Consider the following 16047-nt stretch of genomic DNA (forward strand, 5'->3'; position numbering starts at 1 on the left):
TAGATTTTACGCGCACCTTCTCTTGGCCTCCTCGTACTGCAGACTCACACGAACCTTCTCTGCCAGTTTGTTGGTGCTGGTCATGAACTACACACAAACAATGACACAATGGACGTTTACACACTTCAGTTTATAAAACAATATTCAGGATCATCCTTTAATAAAGCAAACGTACCAAGACAGCCTTGTAAATTGCTCATTACAGGACATAATTATGATGCAACATTTAGTTTAGTCTAGTTTTTCCAAACCTAGATTGTTCAAGAATGTTTTTGTATAAAAAATAAAGTCAAATCAAGTCTGGGCGACATAGCCATTATCTTCCAACAGGTAATAGATAACAATGTTCAGGGGCATGTTCTATAGTAAATCAATACATAAAAAGTCCTTGCACTCAGTTTGATGGATAGCCTGTCTTTTAAAAGGTCGACTTGGTGTCCATATTTTTTTGTCTCTTGCCCTAAGATGAATGCCAACACGTGGTAGACTTTTTGATTTCGTTTTTTACCTGTGGGACTATACCTTATGTTGTGCTGATAACTGCAAAACTTCAAAACCCAGACTGTGTGACCTCTCTGAAAGCTGTATCTCGTGTGAAGTAAAAAGTGACATCCTAATTGTTTTTGGAATTTATAAAAAATGGGGACATTGCAGAAGCTATGGAAGGTTAAAGTGAATAGACTAAACTACTGTGAGGAAATGTTGAATATGGTTCATCTATTTGAAGAATTGTAAGCACTCTGCTCTGTTTGTGGATGGGCTTTTATTGCAAATGTAATTATATTCTTGGTCTGTACTTTAAACTGATTTCTAGTAACTGCACACTTTTTATTTTAGAATTATTTTGTAATCTGCCATATGTCTAATGTTGGGGAATATTCGGTTGTGTTTGTGTAATGTGATAAATGTAAAAAAAAAATCATACAAATACATGTTTAAAAAACCAAATAAAACTGACATCCTCCCTGAGACTCACCTCAGCGGGGATGTCGGTCTGCGAGCCGGCGTCGGAGTACAGCCGCGGGATGCACAGCTCGGAGTTAGCGAGCGAGGGACTGCTGCCCCACAGCTCCTGCTGAGAGCCCGAGTCCAGCTGGAAACTGTCCTTCAGCACCGCCAGTTTCTACAAGAGATAAAACAAGAGCTGCTGCAGATTACATGGAGCAAGGATCAGAAGGAGGGAGAAACTGGCACATCGGGGTGAGAAACTACACAAGGAATAGGAGACAAGGAGTGGAACAGGAAGTGATTAAGGACAGAAAAGAGTTATATAAAGTAACAATATAGTACTGCTTTCAGAAGGGCTGCACACGATGGAAACATGTGATTATACCACAATGATATTGCAATTGCGATATGTTTCGGGACACTAGGAAATGATCTCTTTTTTTAAACAATATTTACATTCTCAATGGCAAATATTTTAAAATCATGAATGTGATTTTGGTTTGACAAAAGACCGTTTGTAGTCTCATTGAGATACAGTACTTTCCCGTATTTAGCCTTTGACAAATATTGCGTTTAATACGATTTGGATAGTCCATATTGCGATATAAATGTATATAAACGATTATTTTTGCAATTCGAGTATAACGAAACTAAGATTATATATAATTAAGATATGAAGTGAGTGATTGAATGCAGTGGGATTAGGGCATCAAACTATATTATGACACCGTAGATGTCTCATTGTTTCTGAACATTTTGTCCTTTGCACTCTAATCTCTCGTTTGATCATCTAGGAATTGAAGCTTCTTGGAATCAACCTTGAACTACAAAGTGACGTTTGTCCTGCTAACTGTGTATGACTTTTCCATGCCCGCCGTACACACAAACTCATATGGAAGGGGCGGTCTCTCCCCCCAACAACAGTGCATTACATAACTGTAAAACTTATCATAACTTTGCACATCTTATACTTATTTGATAACTACTATATCCCTTGGTTACTTGAACACGCTACAATATTATTAACCAGTGTCCTACCTTATTCAAATATTGATATACGAAATATTTGTATTGGAACAGTCTTCGACGTAGTAATGCTGTAACATATTTCAGCCACTAGGGGGGGGGGGGGGGGGGGGGGGGGGTAATGCCCCCCCGCAAAATCCGCCTATGGGCAGCACCCCCCCAAAGCAGTAAACCTAGGGGAAACACTGCTGTGTGTTCGCTGCATGTTCCCGGTGTGTTTGTGGAGCAGCAGCAGAGACGCTGCCGGCTCGGCGGCTGCTTCTGAAGCCTGCTTGGAACGCACCTTATCTTTGCTTTTCAAAGGGGGCGTGAAAATAACATTACCACCCTTTTGATCGTGGGAGTGTTTAAGTATTTAGATAATGTCTTAACAGCATCTTAGTTGAAATACAAAGCTCTACATGGCTGTTATACAGACCCGAGTGGCAACCAGAGATAAGTGTTTACATTTGTATTTGAAAGATTTCATTACACAGAAATCATATACCTTTTTCTCTAAGGGCTCTGGGAAAAAAACAGCAGATGCAGTTTTATTTTAATTGAGCAGCTGCTAGATTTTTTTTCCCCCATTTCAAACATTTGTATCACTTTCCATGTGCCAGACAAAGTGGATCCACATCATTTTAATATAACCGATTCTCCTCATTTTCTGCAGCAAGTAGATATATATGTACATATCAAACAATATATTCCTACACTAGAAAACCAAAAATATTCAGATTATTATCACTTGAGACGCAGGACAGCTGCACATTCCCAAAATTGAGAGCTTTGGTATTTTTGCTTGAAAATTGAGAGAGACAATGAATAGATTGTCAAATTTGATTGACAAATCACTGTTTTGACTAATTGTATCGGCTCAGTTTAAAGTGAAGCTGTCAGTGAGGCCTGTTACACACACACACACACACACACACACACACACACACACACACACACACACACACACACACACACACACACACACACACACCACACACACACACACACACACACACACACACACACACACACACACACACACACACACACACACACACACACACACACACACACACACACACACACACACACACACACACACACACACACACACACACACACACACACACACACACACACACACACACACACACACACACACACACACAGACTGAACTGTCGGCTGCAGATGGCGAGGGGGAGGAAGGGGGAGAGATGGGAGGCAGACTATGTTTTCTTGAACACATTTTCCTCACTCTACCTTTAAATAAATATGAGCCAAACGACTGCAAACAGGATAGCCTGAAAAAACCTGATATTTGCAATCTTTAAGAATGTATATGCGACTGATGGAAAATTATCACCACTGGGAGTTTTCATTTTAGTCTAAAGTCTAAAATGTAAGTCGGAAATGCTTAAAACTAAGATTTATAGACATTTGAAATGTTCTCCCCTTTAATATGCAGGCGTGTTTTTGCCTGGAGCATGAACAAACATCTTTCCTATTCAAACACATTACAAATGTTTTCAAGACAGATATCAAAAATGTATCCTCGAGGCATTATAATGATGAACAACGGTGTATTAGCAATCAAGAACCAATTAGGGGTGGTTTGCCATTTTCTGCATGAGAGCCACAAATCACATCATTTCATTTGAATAGAGTCTGCAGTCATGGTGGAACTACGGAGTAAACACTGCACTGCGATGCTGTCACACACGATAAAGGACAGTAGAGAAGCAAAGGAGGGTTTGGAGTTATAAAAGTTAATGGAAAACACCTTTTGTTTGTCGCAGAGAGCAGTGAAGAGGAGGATAGACGCATTTCCATTCATGCAAATAAAGCATATTGGACCTTGAACTTAAAGTCACCATGCAGCAGAACCTAGCAGTGTTGCAAAGAAGGATTTGCTGCTTTTCTCTTTTATATCATTGGAAATCAGCTGAAAACTTATTTTGGTTTTGGATATATTGTCAGTCAAACCGAGGCATTTAAAGATGCACATTGGGCTTTAAAATAAGAAATAATTGCAACTTCTTTTGATATTTTATAGACAAAATGATTAACCGAAAACACAAAAGATAGAAATATGACAATAAAGAAGATACGTAGATGCAACCATACGTTGCATAATTGTTTCCAAACTCAAACTGGTGGTGTCTGACTAAAGTGCCACCTGAAATACCAGAACTGACAAAAAAATAAATACTAATTCACCCTCAAATAATTAAATAGTTTTGGTTCTCCCTTTCTATAATAATGAACAAGATGCACAAACTGTACTCGCATATTGTAGCCAATAACTCACAGGATACATTTTATTTTGAATTAAAAATCTGTATAAAGTAGACTATCCTTATATGATTCTGTCCCATTAGTAGATTAGTATTCTAATTTATTCTGTATATTTTATAGTGTGTAAATACTCTTCTGAATATATATTTTCTATAGTGTGAATATGTGTATTTTATTCTATTTTTAAGACATGTTTTTCTTTTTCTTGTTAAACGGCTGTCAACATGCTGCTGTGACAAAACTATTTCCAAAAATTAGGATAAATAAATTATCAATCCATCCATCTGAATTTCCCCAAGGGGATAAATAAAGTTCCATCTTATCGAATACCCACTCAGAGTTTAAACCACATGAGCAGCGAACAAAATGAAACCTCAGCGTTGATAAATGTTGCTGCCGTCGGCTAAATAGTTTTCACTTTGGAGAAAACACTGAAACTGATCCCCACAAACACAACGCTTCTTCTCCCGAGTGAAGCCGACAGGAAGCTCTGAAGCAGCCTCAGCTACATCTGTTTTACTGCATGTGGCCCTTTTCTCACAGCAATATAATGTGAAGTGTTTTAACATTAAGACTCTCCTGAGGGTCGTCTCAAGGCCTCGTCTCCTCGCTTCACACAGCCTCGCTTCGTACTCCAACTTCATTTCCTATTCATCCTCTTCTTCACAAACCACTGCCCGCCACAGCGTTTGAAGATGAGTGTTACGCTGCACCTCAAGGCACAAAGCATCTGGAAGTTATTCAGTCAGAGCCATTCAATTCTGCTACTTTCCACATTACAGCCTATGTATTTTATGGCAGGGAATTATATTGATAAATGATATGACACCAGATATCGCCATAGATTTTGGATATCGTAATTTTTTCCTAGTAAAATAAAAAATGATGTAAATGTACCTTTGCTGATATTTGCCCTTACATGATTGGTCATTAAATCCATGTTTCTAAAGATTATTTGAGGAATGTATGTTTAATATCGTCGCTAGTTTGATAGAGATAATTGGTAAAACACATTGGGAAATTCAATATGTTTCATATCACCATTCCCTAATCCATCCATCCACTTCTTGCACTATTTCTATATTATTTGTATTTACATTGTTGCACATCTCAAAACATTCTCTTGCATTATTTTATCTGTTTTATTTATGTCCTATATATTCATGTTGCACTGTGACTTCAGTTTGTCATTGCCATATCTACACTGTAGATACCGTGCACATGACAATAAAGTTTTGAATATTGAATGTGACTCATTTATACACCCCATATTTGCTTGTCTCTGACTATAAAAGACAAGCTGTTTTTCGAAGGAACACCATAAACTTTCTTTCATGGTCGACTACGGTAATGTTAAAAACAGCGAGTAGCAAAGTGACCTTGTAGCAGTTGATCGAAAAGTTGGTTTTTAAGCATGAAGTTTTCTATAAAAAGGCCTAAAAACACGTAAGCAAGTAATATGACATTCCTTTCTTTTGTGGGAATATGCACATTGTGATGAGGTCTGGCTGAGATTCCTGACATGATCCACGTGGCTCTCTGTATCACATGTCAGTATGTGGAGTTCCTGTCTCCTCTTTCCTTTCTCCTTTTGTTCATCAAAGAGTTGATACTGGAGCTGATCAACTCAACATCCTGCCTTCAGCGACCTTTAAACAATGCTAAGCTTTTACATCAGCAAGCCGTTTGTACTGACGTTTATTCTTCTCGTGTTCGAGTTCAGGTCATTTGTCTCAGTCCGTTACACAAAAAAATGTAAATGATGAGAAATCGAAGAAGGTGGTTCACCAGTGTAGTGAATTTGTTTGTCAATGCTAAACAGGTTTACGTTGACAAACAACGTTTAGAATATCTGATTTTGGAACATTTAGAGATTAAACATCAAATTACAGGTGCTACTAAGCTGAGCCCGACAAAGCTTGACTAGTTATGGGCTCATCATCACATGTTTCTAGATTTACTTGACTGTGACACCCTTCATTACGGATGTGTCTTTTTACCTGCATGAGTTCCTGTTTCTCCTTCTCCCCAGAGCTGATGGCGTCTCGGATGGTGCGGACCTCGCTGAGGATGCTCTGCGCCTCCTGCAGCTTGAAGCCATACGGGCTGCTGGACACCTTCAGGTCTATCCTGGGGGGGGGAGAGACAGGAGATGATGCATTAGATAGATTTAAGTAGCAGTATCAACAGCCAATGATCCTGTCAAAATGTCCTGACACATTTACTGTCAGCTGCTCTGAACGGATGAATTACTTTCACAGATCTGATGACTTTTAATCAGCTGCTCTTTTAACTGTTTACAAAAGCAACTAGATCAGCTGAGTGTGGAGACATGACAGCAACACTTTGACTCATTTGCATACAGTTACACTAAGTGTGAAGCTAAAGCTGTGACCACAGAGTGAAGAATAACAGCAGGTGGAGGCATTGCTCATTCTCTCACCTATTTACATATTTTCCAAGCTTCTCTATTGAGCTTATTACTTGTTCTTTGAGAAATGATTGTACGATGTATCCTGATTATGATGTTATCAACGATATTCTGTGAACTATCAGCAAAGTTTTAAAAATGGATTAGATATTAAAAATATGCAAGAGGGTTGTTTTCTCCGAATAATCCCCTGCGCTGATTCTTTTCCTTTGTAAACTCACAATACCTTGATGGGCCAGAGATTGGAACACTGCAGCCTCAGCTTTAAAAGCAGACATTTGATCAGCTGGGGACTGCAGCACATTTAGCTGGCTCTTAGACTGCAGGATCTTGCACTTGCATCTTTGTTATACTCGGTGTAAGGGTTTATTGTAAATAGGAGGCGAGATCACGTTCATGATCATATAAAAGTATGATGGGAAACAAAGGCAGACAATTTAAAGTACAATTATTTGTTATTACATTAAAAAACTTCCCAAAAAAGAACAGAACAGCCTCCTGCAGCACCGTCACAACCATCCCCGTTTTAGTTTAGAGGTGTAAAGACCAATGTATACTCTACGTCTCCAAAAGGTCAGCATCACGACAAAAAAAAAACATTTATAACTAATACAAGTGGATTTTGTGAGACACAATATCTAAGGGTTTTTCTCTTGGGGTGTTTAGACTTTTTGAGACTTTTCAAGACGTGCACATACTGGGTGTTTCTCAATCTCGAGTACGCTTGCTTGGTAGCACATGTCTTCCGAGCGTCTTGCTTCAGAAGCGAGGCAAGAATCCTTCCTGGCATTCGGAAAACAAAGAGTGGAACAGGCTAGCAAGTGTGCAGGTGTGCTTCATATGAGAGGCCCCGCCTTACATTTTCCGCCATAGATTTGGGGAAATTGGTCCGTGCGCAAAGCATTGTGGGGATTTTAAGACCGCGGAGTCTACACATGTGCGGCCTCGAAATTTCTCCAAACGAAGGACATTGGAACAGTACTTCGGCGGCACTCGATGACGTAGCATGCTTGAAATAGTGGCTCTGGAGCAGCTTTACTCGCGATTGAGAAACACCCAGTGTGTTGTAAGAGAGGGATTGGCTCATTGTCTTAAAGGCAACAGGTAGAAAAGGAGAGACACTGAAATGACAGAAAAGTTACAAAATATGTTAAAAAGGATAACTGAATTATGAGTAAAGCTTTTTTGAAGCAGAGCTGATTTTTTATGTAAAGCAGGAGATGACTTAACGTAGCTGTTGGTCCTTCGTCCGTCTGAACAAGATAATGGCAATAATAAAAAACTAATAATAACCAAATAAAGTCCACATTAAAATGGGTTTAAACATAAAGCCGACTTTTGTTATTTTGATTAATCAGCTTTTACAGCTATTCACTTTCAATTCTGATGTACTGCACATTTTTTCAGAGTAACTTTCTTTTGTATATATTTCTTTGTAAATTGATATTTCTTGTAAAATGTTTTATTCCGTTTTTTTATTTTATAATAGTTTTCAAAAAGTTCTATAACCCAATTCGTCTTACTATGTATGCCACATTATCAACCTACTTTGCAATAACCCTGATTCTGATTCTGATTCTGCGTTATAACTCAGGACCATTTGGGAAATGGAGATTAAATGTTTGCTCAATTTGTAGCGTTCACACATGAGATCCAGTGTTTGGCTGCAGGGAGAACAGACAGGAAACAGCCATCAGAGGCAGCAGCTCTGTAAAGCCTTTCATCAGCAAGTCATGCATGCATCTGAATAACAGGTCCTTCCACATTCTTCAGAGAGGGAGAGGGGGGGAGGTTCAGAGAGAGAGAGGGAGAGGGAGAAAACAAGGTACAGAGAGAATGAGGAAGTGAGAGAGTCTGTGTCAGGCAGAGAGAACCAGTAATCCTCTCTAAGTCCTTCTCAAAGATGGACTTATGCCGAGAGAAAACGCTGTTATCAACCTTTTTACGACAAAAATCACAATGACCCCAGAGAGAGAGAGAGAGGGACCTTTAACAAATAGTTACTAAGCTGAAACAGTCACGTTTAAAATGGACAATCCAAATCTTTACTGTACATTTTTCATTTCACACCAATGTTTTGCCCAAGGAGAAAGAGCCTGGTTAACTTAAATGCCTCAAAGCATACCGCACATAAGGCCAAAAGATTATGGGCATCAAAGCAATACTTTTGTATCATTTTGGAGGAAGATACCATCAATATGTTGGACTAACATTTGAAGACTGTGATAGATGAACTGATAGTTGTTTTAAAGGTTATATTGCTTGTGAGAAATGATCCGAATTGGTAAAGCATGGCAAAGACGTTGCCCCCCTTTTTTTTATATGAAGAGTACTTAGTTTGGAGTTCCCTTTCACAACTGTAGCACACACCTACAGTAAAAGAAAGTAACGTCATGATAATGAAAATAATTATGATAAAAGTAACAATAAATTGCTACAAAGAAAGAACTATATAACTGAAAAGGATATAATATGTTGTTTAACTAAAGCTAATGTTTGTTTAAATGTTAACGACATTATAGCATGTTAAATTGATCAGCTGTAAGCTTAACATTCACTGTAGGTGTAACGCAGACTGTTACGGTCTTTATCCTTAACTCAAACACATGTCAGTTTGTGTTCAAACTATTAAAATATGTATTCATAGAGCGCTCCCCACACCACAGACTGTATTGGCAGTAGCTCCTGTGGTAGGAGGCCATTTAGAAGTTGCATTATCATAAAGAATGCTTGTGGTGTTTGGTTGGCTGACAAAATAATACAAAGTGCATTTTATTCTATATGTAGGTATAAAAAGGAAGACATGCTGGTATAATTTACTGGAGAAGTTGTGTTACTACTTAGTGCTAGGTATCAGCTGAAATAGCCCAGTACCAATGTCTAATAGTTGTTTTTGAAGTGTTGTTGAATACAAAATAAAATCATCCAATTAATCACAAGAAAAAGAGGAACATATTACAGGGAAGTCTGGAGAAAGGAGCTTGTGGAATACAAACATATGTTCTGCCCTCATAAAACGACAGTCATCGTGAGACTATGCTGGGAACTGGTTTAAAATATTCTATAACTCTTTGTCCGAAAAACTTGACATAATATCCAAAACTGATCAAAACAGACCCAGCCAAAAGCACACTAAAGTACCGGGGACTCCATATGCCTTATTCAGTGTATTATTTATCTGTTCATACATATGTGAAACATAGTAAATCCCCTCCTATGCAGCAGTATTTTGTGAAATCTTCACAGGAGTGTTGGGCTGCATTCCAGTCTAAGCCTATTCGTATTTCTGCAAACAGCGATTGGTTGCCGAGTGGCGTCTGACGCCTGAAACAGGAGAGGAAAATCACGGGGGAATGCCGTCCAACCGCTCTGCCTCAGCTACTCTTTAATCCTCCTCACACTCTCACTGTGCTGCGCGAGACCAGACATTCCTGTTCAATTCAACACCGGCGGATCTGCTCTCCAATCAGGTTTAATTTCAGAAATCACAGCCGCTTCAGTGTGACATGAAGAACAAATGAATCAGATCCACATTCTCCTGATACACCTTGCACGTTGAGATGAACTCGCTTCAGAAGGTAGAAGTAGGTCACATAGAAAGGGGTGTTTCCTCTTGAATCCACATTCTTCAGCTGTTGTTCCATCGGTGCGTTTATAGAGTGTTAAATGATCTGATGGAATGTGTGATAATGCTGAGGCAATAACTCAGGTGATAAGAGAGTCAGCTGCTCTGGCGCTTCGCAGTAACACTCATCCATTCAACACAATTCTCTATATTCACATGAACCGTTCACTTGGGACACATCTTGGCAAGTCTTGACACCTTCATTTTGAAATTAAATTAGATATTTCTGTGAAGCCGGAGTGATTATGTCATTGATAAGGATAAGAAAAATGGAAGATAAGAGCTAGGTTGAGACATTGCTAGGATGTTTAAGAAGAGCAGATTATAGCGAGTAGCGGGAAAACCCGATTCAGAAACGTCCAAAAGTTGTTGGTGCATTTCCCAAGTGAGTCTGAAGTCTTTGCACTCAAGTCCCAACTAAAGTGGATTTCCAAAACAACAAGTCCTCTAATTTGAGTTTGTTGTCTTCGATAAAGTCATAGTGCGTTTTGCATACTACACTCTGGTATTTGCTAACCACTGCAAATTATTTTTTGGTATAATTATTTCTGGGTAGCACTCAGGAAAGTAATGGTTCAGAGAAAGTGGTGCATTTGTACTCAGAATTATTATCTCATCGAATAACTGTCTGTATATGACAGGAAGTGCAGATCAACCCACAGTCTAAAACCTAAAGATAGTCAGTTTACTGTCGGAGGACTAAGAAAATCTACTGCTGTGGACATATAGCTATAACTATAAAAATGACTGACAGTAAAAGTCAAATAAAAGTAGCTGAAATTATTAGACAAAATATAGCTGATTTTTGGGAATGAACAGCGTTAACATTAGTTCAGGAAATGATAGGACATGTGTTGATGCTTTGCTCCCTTTAATATTAACACACTTTTTCAGGAGTGGACGGACGGCAGAGGTGTGGACTCGAGTCACATGTTTAATTCACTTTGACTCACCTTGACAAATAGCTTTTAAAATAGTTTAATTTGAGTCATGCACCATTATTCACCAAAGCAAATGCCTGGTTTGTGTACTTGGCATTAAACCTAATTTTGATCATTTTTAATGGAGATACTGTAAATCAGTGAAGACAGAAAGGGAAGGTCACACACACTTGCTATTCAGGTCATATTCTGACTGTCTTGCATTGCGCGTCAAATTAAATGAGGAGGTCTGCTGGTAGCATAAAGTGTCGACTGTATACCAGTCAATGTGCCCTTCAGCAAGAACTCAAGGTCAGGGAGGCAATACATGAGTACACCTGGGCAACAAATACCAGTTTGTCCGATAAATCAAGGTCATCAGTATCTGTGTGAGGACGTAAGGATGCAGCACTTACTCTTTGAGCGTCTCAAAGCCTTGTTCTTTGAACTGAAGCTCCTGCTTCATACAGGCCAGGTCCCGCTTCAGCTTGTTCACCTGAAACAGAGAACACAACAGTTAGTTTTGGGAATTATTTGAAAGAATAAGCTATTTTTTTACATTAAAATCACATGAAAAACCCAAAACAATCAATGTGTCAGTCTTGAAAAACGTATCTAACCTCTCTGTGGCGTTCAGACCAGAGTCCTGCACGGGTCTGATTTTCAAGACCCGCTCCCGCGACGTGCAATACCGAACCCGCCCCGCTACCCGCACATATTGCCAATTAGTTCCGCAACCCGACCCGAACACGTATATGAGCAGTGAAAACGTGAAATTATTAACACACGCAGTTGCATATTTGTCTCAGAAAGCGTGGGATGTTGGTTATTTTCTCCATCTAGGATGACACCAAAAGCCTCCCAGACGTTGGATTTCGCTCTTGAGGAAGTGTTATTGAAAATGCTGTATTCTCCGCTAGAGAGCTCCACCTCAGCCATTTCGAATGTGGCGCGCTCAGCAGCAGATTGATGCGCTGCAGAGGTTATGGTTATGCGCGGTCCCGCGGGGGAGAGGTCTGAGGATTTAAACATTAAACTAAATTATTATTATTACACCCGCGACCCGACCCGCATCATCTTTGTTTGACCCAGAACCGAACCCGGAAAAAAGCGTTTGAAAAAATACCACCCGCGAATCCCTTTTTTTGCGGGTCACCTGACCCGATGCAGGACTCTGGTTCAGATTCAACACCATTGGATCCTACTGAACATGTTATTTTGTTAACAAGACTCACAAATATAGTTTCATTTATTTAAAATAATGTAAATAATTCCCAAAAAGAGCTGGGGACTAATTTCAGGCTTTAAATAATACACATTTGGTGCTTTAGTGAGAATCTGGAACAAAAAGAAGGTGTATGTGGGATTGAACACGCTACAAACAATATCTTGTTCATTTTAATAGCGCCTGTCTTGCACAACCCTCTGAATAATTTGTGCATTTGTACACAAAGCTACCTCTTTTAATATCTGCATAGCTTTCCACTTTATGTACCAATACTGCACATATTTGAGTATTTTGTCGTATTATACTGTAGGTCATTTCTTGGTATATCTATATTTTATGCAAATATTTTTCAATATTGTTATGTTATAATAGTTCTGTAAAATCCTTTTGAATGTATCTTCTTAAGCTGTGTTTTTGCGTATGCACTGTAAACACCGAGGCACATTCCTCGTATGTGTTCATATAATTGGCAATAAATCTGTTTCTGATTCTGAATAAATACAATGTAAGAGTGCAACAATGGAGCCCAATGACACAGGAGAGGTACTCATATGCACACAATGTTTGAAATATTCATAATTGATCTGAAATATCCACTGACTTTTCAAACTTCATAGCATTAAGAACTGTGCTATGACTTGCATTTAAAGATATGAGGTTAATGAAAATACAATTAAACAGGAGCCAGTGGAATGCATTCAGTGTTTCCCACAGATATGAAATATACTTGGGCGGGTGGTGGCAAGGGGGGAGGGGGGGGGGGGGGGGGGTGTTACGCGGAAAAAAAAAAAAAGTTTTAACAACATTATTTATTGACTTTTCATTCCGGTATAATCATTTTGCGCAAAGATGGCACTGTTTGTCAGAGCACTTCATCCTTCTGGGATTTCATGAAGAACAGCTCCAACGCCTGTGTGTATGGGAATGCCTCTGGTGCTGGTCCATTAACTGCCAGTGTTTCCCACAGATCTGAAATATACTTTGGGGGGTGGTGGTAGCGGGGGGGGTTGAGGTGACGTGCAACAACATTAACCTTTCTGTTGGTCGCTTGTTAGCAGACCCTTCACGCGATGGCAGAGCGAACAGGTACAGGCAGGGTCCATAATGATAGCCCTATAGTTTAAATCTACTACCCACACATGAACATATGGAAATGGGTTACTATTTAAAAAAATAAATGTATTTATTAATGTATTTAGGAACCTATCCATGTGATTTTTAGTGGGGGTCGACCTCAAATCCTCTAGGGGGGTCCAGGGGCATGCCCCCCCGGTAAGATTTTATTTTTTATTTTGGAGTTAAATGCATCAATCTGGTGCATTTTGAGGGGAAAATAAAGAGACTAGATCTATGGAAACACCTATATTTAACAGAACTGTATACATTTCAATAATCATAAAATCAAGGCCATAACCAACAACATCCCATTTCCAATATGAAAAAAACACTGAAACTTGTTTATTAATTTAGTTTTGGTTCATTTATAGTTGTGAGTGTGTCTGTGCTCCTGAATCAGCCTCTCCTGTCTCCCTCCTCTCCCCCCTCTCCATCCTCTCCCCCCTGCTCCTCTTTGAGGCAGCAGCAAAGACTAGTTTTCTCTCAACAAGTTTTAAAAGTGTATCTTACCTTTTTTCACCTAGTTAACTTTTTATTTATTTATTCATGCATATTTTACTAATCACATTACATTTCATTTAGCTGACGCTTTTATCCAAAGCGACTTATAATCAGGGGTGCACATAACTTTTTTGCCCTGGTTCTCAAAGGAGCACCTGGAGATGTTTCTTGGTGCTCATCCTTCAAATGAAATAAACCGTAACTTTTGAGGGGGTCTTGACTTTATTTGCCAGACACACGGCACTGAACACACATGCAGAGGTGAACACAGAACACACATGCAGAGGTGAACACAAGACAACATTAGCACGACCAGTAATCCTACAAGCTGTCATCACTACCCTCCTGACTGTTCTCCTCACTGTCTTCCTCTCTGTCAGACATGGTAGCTGATGATGTAGGCCTACTTCTTTCTCTCTGGTTGAGTCTGCGATTAGATGCTTGCATCCACAAGTCAACAGCTGGGTTTGGGTCGAAAGTCTCTGTTGTCATCTTAGACAAGTGGATGTAATCAAATAAGTATGTGAACATAACAAATAACCTACCATAGCCAATAACAAATGAATGTAACTTATTTTATTTGTGTTGTTCATTCATATCTTATTTTACCTTAACATTTTTTTATTTATGCATTTTTTTGTATCTCTCCAGTTTTAAAGGATATTTTTGGTTACTGTCCTATAGTATACATTGGAATGATTTAAAACCTGTTTATCCCAATAATTACAAAGGAGTGCCTTGGAAATATGTGTTTACATAAATTGTGACCAAACCGTTTGAATTTAGACTAAGAGTCCTTTACCTCACTGAGCTGTAATATCAGCCTCTCAGTCTGAGAGGACTCTCCCTCCACATTATTGTAGAAACATCTTCTTCTTATCTCCGTTAGAGCAGCTAGCACGGCACCAGATTATAATAACAACAGCGCTGGTACCGGTGCACCCTCCCTCTCTCCCTTGCTCACTCGCATTTTGTCTGTGAGCTGCGGGCGCCAGATAAGCCAACATCTCCCATTTTCATCACTTACAGCGCCCATCGTACAGGGCAAATGAAAGGTGGAACTGGGGTGAAAAGGGTGTTACATTTACTTAATTGTGAATATTGTTACATCAAGGCCGAAAATTAGGATGAGCCCCAACGGTCAAAATGTTTTTTTCCCTCCCAGAACTGCCAGCGCAGCGCCTCCCCAGATCTGGCGCCCAAGGCGAACATCTAGCCAGTGCTACGGGCCGGCCCTGAGTTCATATCATGGTTCATATGCAACTCGCAAATATCTTTCTTTCTCTCTCTCTCTCCTCTATTTTCTATTTTATTTTCTCCCTTCTCTCTCTCTCCCTCTCTCAATGTTGGTACGCAAATGCGCTTTGTTTCAAATGACCCGGTGCTCTTTTTTTGGCGGAGGTGCGCATGCGCACCTGCGCACCAGTTATGTGCAGCCCTGCTTATAATGACCGATTACAGGGACATTCTCCCTGGAGTAACTAAGGGCTAAGTGCCTTACTCAAGGGCACACTAGTGGTGGTGTTCCTGTCGGGATTTGAACTCACAGCCTTCCGATCTTCAGCCCACCTCACTATCCATTAGACCAATCACTACCCTCTCAAATGGAAATATGTGTTTACATAAATGGTGACCACACCGTTTGAGACCCACTGAGAACTTAGACTAAGTTAACTATCTAAACACTCAGAGAGTCCTTTACCTCACCTGAGCTGAGGTTATCCCGAGCTTGAATGACACACAGAGACCAATCAAGGGCTTTGATTTATGATCTGTATGACAGTGGCCATGTCGGCAGGCCACATCATGTGGACAGCCAGTCACCCTGTGTGAGGCAGGCCACTTAACAGGCCAGAAGGAGGCGAGATCAGAGCAAGGGAGCGAGGGATCATTGTCTACAAGTTAATCGATCGCAGATGGCGTCGTGGACACGGACGAATAAAAAAAATATATATAAAAAAAAAAATTTATAAA

General features: G+C 39.7%; 1 protein-coding gene across 1 annotated transcript in view; it reads right to left on the bottom strand.

Annotated features, from left to right (window-relative positions):
• Positions 1 to 16047, bottom strand: part of wwc1 (WW and C2 domain containing 1) — a 71973-nt gene that overhangs the window by 29337 nt on the left and 26589 nt on the right. The window contains exons 5-8 of the mRNA XM_034223055.1: positions 11645 to 11724; positions 6253 to 6382; positions 977 to 1123; positions 17 to 87 (exon numbers count right to left, since the gene is read on the bottom strand). Of these exons, the coding sequence (XP_034078946.1) occupies positions 17 to 87; positions 977 to 1123; positions 6253 to 6382; positions 11645 to 11724 (428 nt within the window). The remainder of the gene's footprint in view (positions 1 to 16; positions 88 to 976; positions 1124 to 6252; positions 6383 to 11644; positions 11725 to 16047) is intronic.

Source organism: Gymnodraco acuticeps, unplaced genomic scaffold (genome assembly GCF_902827175.1).
Source record: "Gymnodraco acuticeps unplaced genomic scaffold, fGymAcu1.1, whole genome shotgun sequence".
NCBI classification, from domain to species: domain Eukaryota; kingdom Metazoa; phylum Chordata; class Actinopteri; order Perciformes; family Bathydraconidae; genus Gymnodraco; species Gymnodraco acuticeps.